The sequence below is a fragment of the Cydia pomonella genome, chromosome 2 (genome assembly GCF_033807575.1).
Source record: "Cydia pomonella isolate Wapato2018A chromosome 2, ilCydPomo1, whole genome shotgun sequence".
Taxonomy (NCBI): Eukaryota; Metazoa; Arthropoda; class Insecta; order Lepidoptera; family Tortricidae; genus Cydia; species Cydia pomonella.
In genome coordinates, this window is record NC_084704.1 from 4,164,215 (window position 1) to 4,182,487 (window position 18,273).

At 41.0% G+C, this 18,273-nt stretch overlaps 1 protein-coding gene across 1 annotated transcript; it reads left to right on the top strand.

Moving 5' to 3' along the window:
- The first annotated feature begins 10 nt into the window (after positions 1-10).
- On the top strand, positions 11-17,600 carry LOC133531778 (septin-interacting protein 1). Its single transcript, XM_061870178.1, has 13 exons — positions 11-358; positions 1,378-1,521; positions 2,084-2,283; positions 2,654-2,773; positions 3,036-3,199; positions 4,119-4,302; positions 4,831-5,034; positions 6,340-6,557; positions 6,726-6,922; positions 7,851-8,069; positions 10,666-10,829; positions 11,821-12,049; positions 16,649-17,600. The coding sequence occupies exons 1-13, from the start codon at positions 253-255 to the stop codon at positions 16,822-16,824; spliced, it is 2,325 nt and encodes a 774-aa protein (XP_061726162.1). The 5' UTR covers positions 11-252; the 3' UTR covers positions 16,825-17,600.
- Positions 17,601-18,273: the final 673 nt, after the last annotated feature.

An 18,273-nucleotide genomic window follows, 5' to 3' on the forward strand; every position in this document is an offset into this window, starting at 1 on the left:
GTGTGAAATTTGTTATGATAGCCTTTGTGGATTGTACGGTGATGCGAAGACTTATATTTTATTAAAATAACATTTTCGCTATGATTTTGTTATAAATTTAGTCCTTTTTAACGAAGGTTCTTGTAAAAATTGCATACGACAGCTTAAAAATACGATTTGCAGGGTACAATATCAGCTCCAAACTTGATACCAACAACAGCGCCTACTTTCCTAATTATTACTAGAACACTGTCTTACATTTAGCATTTAATCATGTCAGATGACGAGGTGATACGTTTCGAAATCACTGATTATGATTTAGACAACGAATTTAACCCAAACAGGAGGGGAAGGGCCAAGAAGGAACAGCAAATTTACGGTTAGTAAATTACTTATTTCACAATTATATTTAATCTTTATCAAGTTAGGTTGCTACTAGTAATTTGGTTTGTTTTTATTTAAGTAACCCTTGGAAAATATATCTTTTTTATAAATATCAATTCCGACGACCGGTCTGGCCTAGTTGGTAGTGACCCTGCTTATGAAGCCAATGGTGCTGGGTTCAAATCCCGGTAAGGGCATTTATTTGTGTGATGAGCACAATTATTTTTTAATTTTTAACTGTAGGTTATACTTAGTCATCATGTTTTTGTTTAAAATGCTTAAAGGTATTATTAATTGTCCTAATCTCTTAAGTTTACTTACTTTGAGTTGTCCGCATCTCCCCTTACGCTCTCGATCGCAGTTTCATGTCAGTTTTTCTGTGAAGAGCTATTCCAGACATACCCTTTTCAGATGAGTTCTGAGTTACTATAATAAACATTTATACGATGTAGATTGCTTTCAAAGTTCATTGGCTAGTCAAAAAAATATAGTTAAACATAAGTTGTTTTAGTACCCAGGTACTTTTATATTTATGTTGTAAGCAGTTCATTTTCTTTCTGATACATTCAATCTATACATTAGATATACTTGTACCTATAAGTACTTATTTCAGTTAAATTTATTTAGAACTATGAACCTCCAGGTCTTTTTGTCGCCTTGTTCTTTTGTTGCAGTACATCTTTTGTATTGTTTGGTTTCCCAATAACTTAAAAAAAAAATTTATTCCTGAGTCATGTACCATGGTTGTTTTCGATGTATTTAAGTATTTATATATTATGTCATATCATTCTCTGAGTATCCACAACACAAGCCATTTTAAGCTTACTGTGGGGCTTGCTGTCAATTTGTGTAAGAATAACCAATAATGATTTATTATTAATCAATATTTACATTTGTTTTGCTTGTTACACAGTTAGTATAGACAATCTAATTAGGTAATTGATAAAAAAAAATTAACAAATCATTTGTTATTGAACTGTTAATATTTTACTAACATTGTAATTAAAATTCCAGGTGTATGGGCTAAAGACAGTGATGAGGATGACAATGAGGACAATGTGCGGCAGAGAACCCGCAAGCAGAAAGACTATGCTGCTCCCATCGGGTTCGTGGCGGGGGGAGTGCAGCAGGCCGGGAAGAAGAAGGAGGCTAAACAAGGTAAACTGTTTATACCATAGGTCAGCAGGAATTTTATAAAATATCTATAGCCACAGGAGTTGAAGTCACACACACAACAACAAAATCATGTAATGACAGAAAGGTTTAGAAATTAGTATTCATTTTCGTACTGATAGCAAGTTGAACTGCCAACTGCAAGATGGACAAAAAAAATTCTTCAAGGTTTTGTTTTTTTTTTGCTTAATATAGTGCAGTTGTGTTTACTTGTTCATTCAATACTGTTCATGTGATTAGTACTCTGTGTAGCTGTGTGTGTAATCATTCACCTCAACTCTCCTGGTGATACCTATAAACAGGGACCCATCCACCCCTTCCCAGAAAAAAGCCTTTAAATGGCTTACCTGTTCATCGAATAGCTCCCAAGATTGGCTTTCCCTTTGAATGGCTTACCAGTTCATTTGACTTAGCTCTAGGAAGGGGTAAATGAAAGGGTAGCCCCTTCCTAATTGTGGCCTGAAAGTGGCCTTATCATTGGTATAGTTCCAGAGAGACATTTAGCCTATAGACTTACTTTAGCGTGTGTAATGTCTTTTTTTTGCAGAGATAGAACCAACAGAAAAGTCATCCAGGGCAACCATAGTTGACAGCTCCGATGAGGAGTCCACAGTGGCCCAACCAGATGAGTCGGAGACAGCAGGCATACGGAGACAGGGTCAGGGTATGCGCAGTGCTAATCTCGGTGGAAGTATGGGTACTTGGGAGAAACACACTAAGGGTATTGGAGCTAAGCTGCTCTTACAGGTATGTAATAATATATAGAAAAATAAGTAAGAAGTTTAGGTTAAATATTGTAAAGCTCCACTAAATCAATTTCTTTTTTAAATTGAAATCCGATATAGCGGTGAAAATAAAGTATGAGTTTCGCATTGTATGTACCTAATAATATTTCAACAACTCTCTATTAATTTCAATCCAATCTAACCACCTTCAAAAACATCACAAGTTTTGCTGTGACTTTATTTATTTCATAAGAAATTATAACGCCGAGTGTCATCCTGAACCTTTTTAGAATGCACAAGGGTTGATAATGTAGACGTCTTCAGTGGGCAAAAGGTTAAAACTAAAATAATATTTATTTTAAGATTATCAACATTACGTAATCTGATTTCAGATGGGTTACCAACCCGGGCGCGGTCTGGGCAAAGACCTGCAGGGCATATCGGCGCCCGTCGAAGCCACAGTGAGGAAAGGGCGAGGTGCTATAGGCGCCTATGGTCCCGAGAAAGCAGCTGTGAGTATCTGATGTTTGTATTCATAATTATAGATACCACATTTACTGGATTAATCGACAGAAACATTGAGGGAAAAAACGATGACATAAATTTTATAACATACTTATACCATATGCCCTTACCCTTTCTACCAATGGGATGTCTTCTTGTCTCAACTCACAGAAGTAAAAACGAAAAGACAGAAAAATTATATCTAACTACCGAACCTGCTCACAAAATTTACTCTAAATCTATTTCAATAAATCACAATTGATATTTCAGCAAAAAGCGAAGAGAGAGGAAGAACGCCGTCTGAAAGAGAAGGAAGATGAGAAGGCTCCAGAGAAATCATACCACTGGAAGAAATCCCACAAGGGCCGGTACTTCTACAGAGACTCCAATGACGTCATTCAGGAGGGGAAACCTACCGTACATACTATTAGCAGGTATTCATTCAAATTCGTATTCAGAAATCAGAAATCAGAAATATTTATTGTGCAAACTGTGTAGGTACAAGAATATGACTTAGGTACATTTTTTGATGAGTATCAACAGTTTTACCCTTCTCGGGTATACAATTATTTTTAACTTAAACTAGGTTTTAATATTTTATCTTAAACTATATTTTAATATACATTTAGGTTTACATAGTTATAAAATTCTTTTCAATTATAGAAAACTTTGTCTATTAAAAAGTTTTTTAAGCATCTTTTAAAAGTATTTCCTTCGAGGCTTTTTATTTCGTTTGGCAGATGGTTGAAGACATTAATAGCAGATATGAACATACTTTTTTTATATATTGAGGTGCTAGTTCTCGGAAGTACCATATTGTACTTATATTGTGATCTGATATTTTCTTTGCATGAACGCTTTGTGAAATATTCAGGGTGTTTTTTTACAAATAGGCTTAATTCTAATATATAAATACCGGTAAGGGTCAAAAAGCGCTTCTCTCTAAACACTTCACGTAGCGATTCATCCATGTACATTCTAAAAACAGTTTTTAAGCATCTTTTCTGCAATATAAATGTTTTATCAACATCAACAGAATTTCCCCAAAAAATTACTCCGTACGTCAGTAACGGGTAGACTGTTCCATAATATGCACTGATAACAATTTTTTCGGAGCAAGTTTCTGACAATATCGATAAAGCATAGCATCTACTAGATTTTTTTTTATTTAGCTCATTTATATATGCCTTCCAATTTAAATGTGTACTACATTGTATTCATTTATACATAGAATTAAGAAAGGTAGTATTAAAATTATATATCATTCGAAATTAGACTTTCGAAATTAGCATATAACACTACTGTGAGTACTGAGGCAACATAGATTGTTAACATAGTCTTTTTTTTTTGCAGTAGCGAGCTGTCTCGAGTACCAGTAATTGACATGACGGGTAAAGAGAAGCGAGTGCTAAGCGGCTACCACGCGCTGCGAGCGGTGGCGCCGCGCTTCGAGCACGAGCCGCGGCGGAAGTGCACGAACTTCTCCGCCCCACAGCTGGTGCATAACCTGGAGGTGATGGTGGAGTGCTGCGAGCAGGTTAGTGGGGACGTGTAGCTAGAGTGGGACAGATATACGGGTCAGTAGGTGACATGTACGTACAGAAGTGAGTGCTAAGCGGCTACCATGCACTGCGATCACCAACCTCAAAATAAATATTCAAAGAACACATAATAAATAAAGAGAGAGGTAAACAACAAGCGGCCTTATCGCTAATGAGCGTGCACTTCGGGGTCGAAATTCGCGCGAATCGCGAACTTGCGATAATCGCGTAGTCGCGTTGTATTAGGACGACCCCTTTCGGACAACTTTGGTTACTAGTACTTACATTGCGCTTATTTATTTTTTATATAGACATACAGGGTTCTCACCTAGGGGCTACATGGCATTGGGGCACTGAGCTACTTTTATTATGGCACCAACCCCGACATCGCGAAAAAAATTTGACTTTTTCATACATTCTGGCTAATCAGATGTTGGAAATACAACCCACAGTAACTTCACCCAAAATCGTCTTTATGTCCAAGACAAGAAGTATCAAATAAACAAAACGTAATTTGTTCCCAGGATATAATTCAAAACGCCCGCGAGCTCCAACAGGCGGAGGACGAGATCGTGGTTCTCGAGCGAGATCTTAAAGAGTGCGACGAGAAATTGAGAGAGCAGGATGAAATCATAGATAAAGTGCGCGACATCCGGGGGCGAGTGGCCAAGCTGAGCGCGCCCGACCTCTCGCTCGAGAGGGCGTATGAGGTCGTCTCGGATCTGAAGGTGAGAAATCTTGTATGTTGTTAATTTTTTTTTACAGATTCACTTACATATTTTTATAGCGTCATTCATGAATGTACCATTAGCCATAAAAGTGCATGGCGAATTTATCAATGAATTCAATGATAATTTCTCCATACAATTTCGCAGCTGTACGTCGAATCCAATCTCTATCCGTCATCTTGACATTTTCGTCTGTTAAAAAGTGATAAAGTGATAAAATTTGAACTCTACATATTTCAAAGTAGTAGGGTTCAATTTTGTATAATTTCTGACACCCTTATGCCTTATACAGGGTTAACAGAGGTAGATAAGTTTTATGAGTAAGGGAGTTAGCGAGTAAAACATTCTGAGTGCTATTATATTGATCTTCTTCAACCTAGTGTTTCCCCGGCCTAGCACCAGGGTCCGCTTTCCTACTCAATCTTCTCCACTTTGCCCGGTCTTCGGCATCCTCAGGTGTGAGATTGTTCTCTTTTATGTCCGCTATCACGACGTCCAGCCAGCGCTTCTAAATTAAAATTCATCTTGAAAGCTATTTTCACTAGAGCAGAATGGGACAGTCTGATGGGTGTAAAGCACTCTCTCTAAGCGGGTCTAAGCTCATTATGCAAAGAGTAGACTCCGGTTGGAGCAAAAAGCTATGGAAACTTAGCAAGAGACAAGTCCAAATTATAACAGGGGTGTTTACGGGCCATTACGGGGTCAAAGAAGTTTTGGCCAGGATGGGACACTCCGACAACACCGATTGACGAATGTGTGGCGAAGAGGAAGAGACAGTTATTACTGAATGTGTGACACCTAATGTTTGAATGTCACGCCCTCGCCAGACAAATAATGAAGGATTTTGGAGTAGGCTATCTGGAAACAAAGGAATTCAAAATGCTACCCATGAGCTCCATCATCCGGCACATGGAGATGGTCAAAAAAGCTCTTGAGCAGCTGAAGGATTTTTCCTATGGGGGCAACTATACAAAAGATCCCTATGGGTCGAAGTATATCCGCAAGGACCCCCGAAAATCATAAGATAAATAAATAAATATTATAGGGACATTCTTACAGCCAAGAAGGCTTACCGTGGAACAAGAAAAGAGAAGAGGTCTGGCAAGATAAGATAGTTTCACTAGCGAGAGTAGTAATTTTACTACAGCTAAATCGCACTAAGAAATTATTTTCACAAGAGAGCTAATCCTCTTCCTTTATTTTCGAGAGCTTTAAGTGGTAGTTCTAATTCTAAAACAATCTAATTCTTATACAATAAACATTCATTTGATATTTGTTCTTATGTAATATAATTTTATTTCGCAGGAATCACATCCGCTCGAATATGATATGTTCGGCATCGGGGCCATCGCCGGCAACATCGTCAGTCCCTTATTCAGTGCCCTAATGGCACAGTGGGACCCTCTCAAGGCGCCTTCGGAACCTGTCCCAGTGTTCCTCAAATGGCGTCAGTTACTAAGCGAAGAGGCTTATAACAGTCTGCTCTGGCAACATTACGCGCCTGCGCTTAAGACAGCTGCCGCGTAAGTATTATAATGCCCACATTTTACGCTAGATGGCGGTGTTCGAACGACTGAATTGCGATACTAATCTTTTATCAAATTTTCTTTTAACTCGTCTCCAACAAAAGTTCAGCTGGAATACCTCAGCAGTAGATTTTGCCGGAATATTAATTTCATTGTTCTTTTCAGAGTATGGAACCCCCGCATCCCTGAGGCCATGCTGGCTTCCCTAACGGAGTGGTCCCAAGCCTGTCCGCCCTGGCTGTCAGCGTCTGTAGCCGCGAACGTTGTGGCCCCGCGGCTACTGGAAGCTGTGCGAGGCTGGGACCCCACGCACGACACACAGCCGCTGCATCATTGGGTGCTGCCGTGGCATCCTCTAGCTGGTAAATATATACTTACAGCACGGATCTACATATATATTTATAAATAGCGCCGCTGCGTGCACGGCACTCTATACGCCAAATACAGAAAACATTTCGCTCTAAGCTTCTATGTGTGGGGGTGTGTCGTAATTATTATTTTTTTAGCCTATGGACGCCTGCAACCCCACAGGTGCTACATGCGCGTTGCCGACCCATTTGAAATATTTTTTTGTACTAAGTACTCCATCTCGACACACGACTCACGGAATTTTTGATAAATATGCTGGAATAGTTACTGCAAAAAGAATTAGATACTTACAAATTACGACGTCAAAACACCCTTTTTTCTATAAAGACGTTTAATAAAAGCAACCACTTGCCAAAACGAGAAATCCGTACCAGAGAATCGTGGCACCTTCTCCTTCCTATGTTTTTCTGATTTGTATATATTTCTCTACTGGGTTGCAGCTTACGAATACATTATTTCTAATTGTTAGTGGCTTTGTTAAAAAGGCATTATTCTATGTCAAAACAAACTACCCAGCTGAATTAAATGCAAAAGAATAAATAATAGTAGTACTGACACTTCCTACAAAACCGACCGAAGTTTGACAGCGATTCAGGAACGAATCATGTTGTCCCTTTCTAATGTATGGCACTATCCCTTTTGGCGATTTAGGGTTGTCAAGTTTGCGCGCTGCCGATGTCAAGCAACGCCACTTTAGCTTAAGCCATATTAGCTTAAGTCATTTATCTTATCGATGGTTGTGACGGAAAGGAACGTCAAGTTTTGCCAACCACAATTTCTCGTTGCAACGCTGAGCCTAACGGAGCCGAGAGCGTCCAAACCGTCCAGCGTCACCCCATTGGCGTTACCGTGACTATTTAGCTGTTAGGACCTCAGATCTACATGGAAATTGTCAAAACTGTAACAGGAGTTTTTTCGCAGGCTCCGCGTTAGCAACAGCAGTGTACCCGCTGATCCGCTCTCGCCTGGCGGCGGCCCTGGCGGCGTGGCACCCCGCGGACGGCTCGGCGCGGCCGCTGCTGGCGGCGTGGCGCGGCGCGTGGGGCGCGGCGCTCACCGCCATGCTGCACCAGCACATCGTGCCCAAGCTGGAGCACTGTCTGCAGCACGCGCCCGTGCATCTCGTCGGGCAGGAGAACAGTAAGAATGTGTACTTTAGTTACAGCAGTGTACCCGCGCTGGCGGCGTGGCGCGGCGCTCACCGCCATGCTGCACCAGCACATCGTGCCCAAGCTGGAGCACTGTCTGCAGCACGCGCCCGTGCATCTCGTCGGGCAGGAGAACAGTAAGAATGTGTACTTTAGTTACAGCAGTGTACCCGCGCTGGCGGCGTGGCGCGGCGCTCACCGCCATGCTGCACCAGCACATCGTGCCCAAGCTGGAGCACTGTCTGCAGCACGCGCCCGTGCATCTCGTCGGGCAGGAGAACAGTAAGAATGTGTACTTTAGTTACAGCAGTGTACCCGCGCTGGCGGCGTGGCGCGGCGCTCACCGCCATGCTGCACCAGCACATCGTGCCCAAGCTGGAGCACTGTCTGCAGCACGCGCCCGTGCATCTCGTCGGGCAGGAGAACAGTAAGAATGTGTACTTTAGTTACAGCAGTGTACCCGCGCTGGCGGCGTGGCGCGGCGCTCACCGCCATGCTGCACCAGCACATCGTGCCCAAGCTGGAGCACTGTCTGCAGCACGCGCCCGTGCATCTCGTCGGGCAGGAGAACAGTAAGAATGTGTACTTTAGTTACAGCAGTGTACCCGCGCTGGCGGCGTGGCGCGGCGCTCACCGCCATGCTGCACCAGCACATCGTGCCCAAGCTGGAGCACTGTCTGCAGCACGCGCCCGTGCATCTCGTCGGGCAGGAGAACAGTAAGAATGTGTACTTTAGTTACAGCAGTGTACCCGCGCTGGCGGCGTGGCGCGGCGCTCACCGCCATGCTGCACCAGCACATCGTGCCCAAGCTGGAGCACTGTCTGCAGCACGCGCCCGTGCATCTCGTCGGGCAGGAGAACAGTAAGAATGTGTACTTTAGTTACAGCAGTGTACCCGCGCTGGCGGCGTGGCGCGGCGCTCACCGCCATGCTGCACCAGCACATCGTGCCCAAGCTGGAGCACTGTCTGCAGCACGCGCCCGTGCATCTCGTCGGGCAGGAGAACAGTAAGAATGTGTACTTTAGTTACAGCAGTGTACCCGTGTACCTATTAAAATATTACTTGAAAGAGACACAGACATAGAGACAATCAGACAGACAGGCAAACAGTAAGAGTGCCTGCTTTTTGGCATGTGCAGTGCAAACCGCTATCTCGCCTAGCGCTGCTGCTCGCAGCCTAGTGTAACGTAGTATATTTTCTTTACATTTTTATGTATTTTTAAACCATTAGAATTTTAAAATTAATAATATTACTAACGTTAGGTACTTTACGGAACAAAATATTACCTTCACAATCAGTTCTAACTTCTAACCCGTAATAGTATTTTATGCAACAGTTGTATAAGAAGGGTCAAAAAAGGCGAGTGGCGTGAGTTACAATGTGAGCCGGAGCCGAAGGCGTAGGCGAACATTGTAAAGGAATACGCCACGAGAATTTTTTAACCTACTTATACAACGTTGCATACAATATTTTTCCTACGAGTCAACAAAAATAAATCTTAATTTAGGTAAACAAATTACAGCAAAAGTATATAGCCAAGACGCGCGAGCATACCTTGTTACGCGCCCGGCCCGCCCCGGGCCGCGGCCGGCCGGTCGGCGACACCTCCTCGTAACTCATGAGGCCCTGGTACTTGCTACTTGCTAAATTAATTTTTTGGACAGTTTTTTCTCAATTTTGGCCACCGTAGCCTACGGAGACTAACAAGTAACGCTAAGCGGTCTTCGTAGTCTATGGGTGTTGCTATAATACGGGTGTCACATGCGTGTTTCTGACTTATGAAGTAATTATTTTTACTATGCAACCAAATGAATATTTTGTACGTTGGCAGCAATGCACTTAGTTTAAAACTGTATTCGTTTTGGTTTTGTTAGGTTGGTAGCCATTAATCGCAGTAACGTTATAGCTTATAAAAGCACAAGAGCTTTTATGAGGAATAGACAATATAGACTTTTCTTGAAATCTTTTAGTATGTTCTTATATTCGTGTTAATGAATGCATAAATGACAGATAACAGTAGAGGAGTAGGAAAAGTATATTTACACCTCTCATTCGGTAATTTTGACTTACTCGTACCTGCAGGGGCTACAGGGACTGCACCAGAATGCACTATTTGCTTATCTGTATGTTAATCATTGTCACGTTATATAACTAATTAGTCAAAACCTTACCTTACCGTACTTTTTTTTGCTCTTTCGTTTATTTTATAAGGTGAATCAATATAAATTAATTTATCTATACCTCATGTCATTATATGTGCAAAGTTTCATTACAATCCAACACGTAGTTTTAAAATGAGAACGAAACTTCGTTTGTAAGGGAAGGTGAAATTCGACCGAGCGTGCTGGGGACTTTTAAGTACAATTTGGTTTGAAATGGATTTAATATACAATTTCATTCCCATTCCATAAATAACGATACTTTACCCTAAATTTTAATTAAAAGGTCCCTCAAGAAATAATATAAAAGTTTATACTTAGTCATGTTTTTTAAATACATATGTATTTTACTTTCCTCGTACGTATTAAAGAGTGTTTAACATGGGTGAGGCACAATTCGTCGGTTAACAATGTAGTGTGTGGTGCAGCGGCGTGGCTGTGGTGCGTGGACTGGCTGGAGCTGCTGGGCGCGGGCGCGCTGGGCGCGGTGGCGGCGCGCGCGCTGCTGCCGCGCTGGCTGGGCGCGCTGGCCGCCTGGCTCAACACCGGCCCCAAGCACGCGCAGGTGCTGCACAGCTATACGCAGTTCAAGGTGGGTACAGTTTTTTTTCATCATCATCATTTAAGTGCATGGCTCTTGTCGGTGGAGAAGACGCCAGTTTTCACGGTCCTTGGCCAAGTTCTTTAGGTCCCTATAAGACACGAATTTGCTTCTCCTTTTAGTTGCTGCGTGTAGCTTGCTCGTGGTTTTCCTCTTCTAGCTTCGATCTTGCCTTCTCAAATAGTTTTAAAGAAAGTGTCGTGTCTTATCCAGTGACCTATCTTTTTTATAAGCACCTAAATCTGTACTATTCTCGTTCGTTTTAATGATAATTACCGAACCGATAACTTTGAAAATTTATATCTAACTGTAAATTTTTCCGTAAACAAGAACATTCTGATTGGTATTTTACGTAATAGCCGTGGCAGCTAGTAGAAAACTTATTCAATTGTTTACTGATTCTGGCGATTTCCAAATTCTAACTGGTTCCCTCGTGCATAAATAAAATAATAAAAACTTTTCATCTACATGACAATAGAGTCAGTACGGAAAGAGAAGTGTCGTGGAATGTATTGAGCCCCATACATTACACGACTCTTCTCTTTCCGCACAGACTCTACAACGAAACGCATAAAACACAACACAGACGCTGCATGCGAATTGGTTCGAACTGACAGATAATGAGCTGTCCTAAAATCGAATTCCAGGTTTGAAATCAAAATCCCGTGTAGGTGTCCTGCATGCATCCGTTTTTAGCCTTTTTACAGTACATATGGTGCTACTTTCCCGCACTAATGCGGAATAAGCGCTTTCCGTGCCTATGTCGAGAAATTAAAGGGCCATGTACTGTAAAACCTGGAACAATAAACATTCGAATAGGTAATTCGCAATTCGTGACGATTTAAAACACTCCCTTCAGTCGTGTTTTAATTTATCACCACTCTTCGCGAATTTCCTACTTTCCGAACTTTTATTGTATTTATTTATTGCATTTCACATTCATTTCATTTGTATCGTAAATAACTATTTCAATATTCCACAGAAAATCTTCCCCGAAGAAGTCCTGAAAGAGCCAGGCGTCCGCGACGCGTTCCGCAAGGCCCTCGACATGATGAACCGCAGCGCGGACATCGACTCCGTGGAGCCTCCCCCTCCCCCTCGCTTCACGTTCACGGCGGAGAAGGAAACCAGCAAAATCGCAGACGTTTTAGCATCCACTACGCAGCAGAAGAGCTTCTCGGAGTTATTAGAGTCGAGATGTATAGAGAGAGGTAAGGTTACAACAATAATGTTATCTATCCTCGACTTATAGGGGCATAACTTACACACTTCAAATATATATGAGCAGGGTAATGGAAGAATATTCAATTTAAGAAATATGGGCTTACAAGAAGTTAACGGCCATACTCCACATACTCGTATCATTTATTTGTTGTAGTCATGTACATAGTAAATCAAGATGTTATTGTTATACAATAAAATACAAGTCAGATCATGACACCCTGTAAGGGCACACAACATTAACTTAAAACTAAGTAAACAAAACAAGTCTTCTCATTTAAAAATGACAATTAATAATATTACAAAACAAACATGTTATAAACTATCTTCGTTAAGAAAATCCTTAACCGAATAATAACATTTATCAATTAATACAATACAATACAAATACTCTTTATTGCACAACCTCTGAAAATAATGTACATGGAAACACATAAAAAACATGAAGATAGAGGTAAACAACAGGCGGCCTTAATAATTTTTCTAATTTATTTTAAACACTGTGTTTCGAGTTTCTAGCTTTAATATTGTTGGGAATTTTTTATATAGCGCGAATGCACTTTTTTTGACATATGAAAGCCTTTTCAATATCGATCCCATTTCCCCACACGATCAGGCCATATCTTAGTACTGATTCTACGTAGCCATGATAGGCTGCCATGGGTCGCTCAGAGGCTCCGTAAAACCACCCCCTCCCTCTCGCTTTGTGAAGAATGTACTAGCTTCTACCACGTTTAGAAGAGTTTTTCGTAGTTATTAGAGTCGAGGTGTATAGAGAGAGGTGAATACACGACAAAATTTTGTATCTACGTATCTTTGACTTACGCCGGCACTTGCTTAGCGGTTTGGTGTAATTATACAATCTGTTTATGTATCCTAATCCTGCTTTGGCGCGGGCGGTACGCCCCCTGCCCATAGCCTCTATAACTCGGGTACTTCTAAGGGGCTCCCCTCGGTTTTCATAGATTTTTGACAAGTTTTGAGTCGTTACTTGCACTATAGATAGAATTAAAAGACAGACGGCTATCGGTTCTTCAATCTTTTATCTCCATTCTGGTCTGCCGGATTTTGAAAGAATTGAACACTTATTTTTTATAATTTTTTTAAACATTGTCTAAAAAAACACTTTTTTCGTTACTCGATTGCTGTGAAGGATTTTACATGTACGGAATCTATACATTTGGGTCCGCCTTTGACGTCTTTAAAAACTGGTCAGAGGTTTTAATTTTAAACTACACAAAAGTTATGACCAGAAAACCAGTTTTTTGGCCGAAAATTGTTCAACTTTGATGCCAAATATCTATTTCCGTTGCTGTTAATATGACAAGCTACAAAGTACATCAGAAAACTAAAGGATTCAGATCGAAGGCCATTGGTGTTAGGGAGCCCCTTAAAGAAAATGTTCCTTTTTTGCATTTTAATTTGAAGAATTTACCCGCTCGCACAGCGTCATTGTCCGCCGGCATCATGAAGGGCAGCAATATAATAATATGCGCGTGCGATAGAGATAGCAACAGGCGAGTCAATGCACGAAATTCTTCGCGCTTAGCGTCGTTACGTGTAGGCATCCTTCTCCAGAACTGGTTCTTAGTCTGCTTAGTGAATATTGATCAAAAGACCTCCACTTTCGTTAACACGGACCATCAACGCAAACGCAACCTCATCAACGGACACTAAGGTTTCGTTGTTTAATGATGCGATCCTGAAGCTCTTTGACAAACACGCACCCGTTCACACAGTCAGAGTTAGGCGTCCACCGGCTCCCTGGATCACTGAAGGCGTCCGTATAGCAATGCGGAGGAGGAACAAAGCTTTCGGTCTCTATAAACGTGACCGCACCGACACCAACTGGGTACTCTTTAAGGCAGCTCGTAACCGTTGCAACCAGATGGTACGTACAGCAAAGCGACGGTTTATTCACAGTAATGTTTCCTCTTCTTCTATGGCTGATGTCTGGAAATTTCTTAAGTCTCTTGGCTTAGGTAAACCTTCCAATGGTTTTGATGGCAGTTCCTTCACTCTTAATGATCTTAATATACATTTTTCTTCCGCTTCTCGTGTTGACACTGCTATTAAGACCAGTACTCTTTCTACTATCTTATCTATGCCCTCTCCTGTCACAGATTCATTCTCATTTTGTCCTATTTCTGTAGTTAATATAAAGGCCATTATTAAAGCCATCAAGTCAAAGGCCGTGGGTTGTGATAATGTCAGCCGTTACATGATTGTATCAGTCCTTGATTGTGTACTTCCTGTGATGGCTGACATCATAAACTCCTCACTGGTCACTGGCGAATTCCCTTCTCTTTGGCGTAAAGCGTTTGTGATTCCGCTACCTAAAATTAGTAATCCCACCTCTCTTAATAATTTTAGACCCATCTCCATTCTCCCCTTTCTCTCGAAAATCGCCGAAGCGGTTGTTCATAAGCAACTTTCGCTATTTGTCCATTCGCATAACCTTTTAAGCCCCGTGCAGTCAGGTTTCCGACCAAGTCATAGCACCAGTACTGCGCTTCTTAAAGTGACAGAAGACATTAGGCGGGGCATGGAGAGTCAATTGGTCACGGTTCTTGTTCTAATTGATTTCTCTAACGCGTTCAACACCGTTGACCATGACATTCTCCTTGCTCTGCTCAAACTCATGAACGTTTCGGAAACAGCCCTTAACTGGTTCGCAGCCTACCTGAGGGGCCGCCAGCAGGCAGTCCGAGTTGACCGGTCCTTGTCTGACTGGTGTGACCTGGTTACTGGCGTGCCTCAAGGAGGAATTTTATCCCCACTTCTATTTTCCGCCTTTATTAACTTTATTACACCTAACCTTTGCTGTACCTACCATCTGTATGCTGATGACCTGCAACTCTATGACCAGTGCCCCGTGACTGACCTTCAGACTTGCATTGAGAAACTTAACCTGGACCTTTTACATATCCAGCAGTGGTCAAACAAGTTCGGCCTTTTTGTAAATCCTTCCAAGTGCCAGGCCATTGTTATCGGTAGTTCCAGACAGCTTGCAAGAATAGACTTGGACGCGATAACACCAGTAAGTTTTGACGGCACTCCAATAAGGTTCAGTCAAAGTGTTAAAGATCTGGGTGTTCTCTTAGATAGTACTCTGAGTTGGAGAGCGCAGGTTACCGAGATCAGTCGAAAGGTCATGGGTTCCCTTCACGCTCTTAATAAATTTAAGCACTTCCTGCCTATCAAAACCAAAGTTTTATTAATTAATTCCCTTATCCTGCCCATTATTGATTATGGTGATGTGTGTTATCCGGACTTAAATGAAGAACTTCTCGACAAATTGGATCGGCTACTCAATAACTGCATTCGCTTCATTTTTTGCCTTCGTAAATATGATCATGTCTCATCTTTTCGTTCCCAGCTCGGCTGGCTCCCCATTCGTCAACGACGCAATGTTCGCATGTTGTGTACTCTTTTTTCTGTGTTAAATTATCCTCATTCTCCTGAATACCTTAAGTCTCTATTTCAATACTACGGCGTTACCCGGGACCGTCAACTTCGCTCTTCCGGCAATATGTCTCTATCTATCCCTCTTCACCGCACTGGGTTCATGTCGAATTCGTTTTCCGTGCAGGCGGCCCGTCTTTGGAACGGACTTCCCTACGGCATCAAAAATGCTCAAAATAAGTTTGCATTTAAAAAATCCTTACGTGCTTTCTTTGCTAGCAGAATGAAAAAACAATAATGTATGGGTAAGCTCTATATGTTTTGTCGTTATTTATGTATATATTATAAGAAATATAAGTATGTATATTTATGTATGTATGTATTATGTATGTATGGTATGTTATTGTATTATATTTGGTTGTTGTTGTTAAAGTAGCACCGCCCACAATCTCTCTGCTTTGCCTAAAGGTTGACTGGTAGAGAATGCCTCATGGCATTAAGTCCGCCTTTTGTACTATAAGGTTTTCTTTTGTGCAATAAAGATTAAATAAATAAATAAATAAACACGTTCACTGCCAGCGACCCGCTAGGCGGGTTTTCTGTTCTTAGGGGCTTTTGGTTACAAAGTGGAACAAAATACGAAATCGGCCACCACGCGTAGCCTATCGTGTGAGGCGCGTCATCTTGAACCTTGTCCGAATGCACGAAAGTTGATATTGGGCTGTAGCCACGCGCGCCAAATGACGTCTTTGTCGGTCAAAAGGTTAAGCAATTTATTTTCCTATAACTCTACTTATATATTTCCTTTCAAAATTCAAAATTCAAAAATTTATTTTGCAAGTAGGCCTCAATGGCTCTTTTACAAGTCAATACAACATTTATAGTAACATCATATAGTGACATGAAAAATATATAACAACATTTATAAATACAACAGCCAATACCTGGGTAAACATTACATTATAATAATCTTAAAATAAATAATTACTACAATACAATAGAGATGTATAGTCTCTATGGTTAAAAACACATTAAATCTGGAGATGTAAAAGGTCCCCAATGTCAGAGTACTAAAACTAATAAAATTTGGAGGTGAAAAGTCTCTCCAAGTGTCAAAATAAAATTTATACTAAATAAATAAACCGCGTCTGGACTGTTAAACTAACTAACTAACTTTGTTACAGGCATCACGTTCGTGCCGCTAGCGGGGAAGACGCGGGAAGGCCGTCCGCTGTACAAGATCGGCAACGACAACATGCAGTGTTACGTCATCAGGAACGTCATCATGTACTCTAAGGACAGCGGCCGCACCTTCGAGCCCGTCGGCTTGGACAGGTTGCTGGGTATGGCTGAGGAGTAGTGTACTCGTACCATCGTCCACCCTAACTGTTCACTACAAGTACTAGGCATCACGATCGTGCCGCTAGCGGGTGAGATGCGGGGAGGACGTCCATTACAAGATCGGCTATGACAACCTGCAGTGCTACGTCATCAGGAACGTCATCATGTACTCCAAGGACAGCGGCGCACCTTCGAACCCGATGGCTTGGACTGGCTGACTTGGCTGAGGAAGAGTGGGTCTAATCACAACTCTACACTTCACTGACAAATAGGTTCGAAACTCGAGTCTTTTGCGTCTTTATTTGAAGAATTCGACTAGTTTTGATTCTTCCTCGAGATTCGCTATTTGACTATTAAAGTGACTGTGGATTTGCAGGGGTATTCAAGTCAAGACCCTACAGATAGCTCCAAATAAAACTTGGATAAACATGGCCAGTATTGTTACATTGACAATAAAAATCAACACACAAATAATAAACCTTTTTGATGCCAATCACTGATATATCCGCACCGTAGATCCAACGCCGAAGACGGTTTAATCCGTCACAGACCACAGAGCAACATAGACCTACGTACATCTGCATAAAGTTCAGTTTCAGTTTTGACACTTCGCTTCGGTGACGTGACGTCCGAGTGACAGCTGTTGTGTTTGATACGTCGAAAAGGTTAAAGGACTGTGATAATCCATAGTGGATATGATGTACAGTACAGTCAGTACTAAGGCTATTTTGATAAATGGAGTAACTTATTTAGAATTGCATAGTTTAAGTGATTAATAAAAAAATGGTAATTTTATGTGATGGTTTTTTTTTTCATTATTTATACTTTCTTTCTTTGAATTACATCATGGTCTTGTGAGCCCATTAAAATTATAAAAAAGTTAAAGGTTATTAAAGGTTATATAATGAAAACAACCAAGTGCAATACAAAATTTACTAAAACAATATTGGTAACAAATAAATCAACAAAGTATAAGTGGAGTTATACGAAGTTGTACAAATTTCCAAAGAATAAAAAAAACGTTAAACTTTAGTCAATTATCTTAAACTATTAAATTATAAATTCGATCATAAATTGGCACTATTTATAATCAGGTAACTTGCCTTGAATTAAATGACTGGGATTTATCACAAGATAAATTTTATCTTAAACTAAAAAAAAAATATATAATAAAAAATATAAATTGACACTATCTATAATTAGGTAACTTACCTTGAATTAAATGACTCGGATTTATTTCAAGATAAATTTAAAAGATGTAACATAAAATACTGAAAGCAGTAGTGAAGTTGTGATAAGCGTTCTTAACAATATCATTTTACGTGACTGTAAAATATTAAAAAGTCATTGACATATATCTAAGGATCTTAAAGGCACTTACAATGGTGCCAGTTCAGTGGTGTCACGAATTCGAGCCAATCGAGCAGTCTAATACAACTAGTTGCGACCAATGGCGCGCGTGATGCGA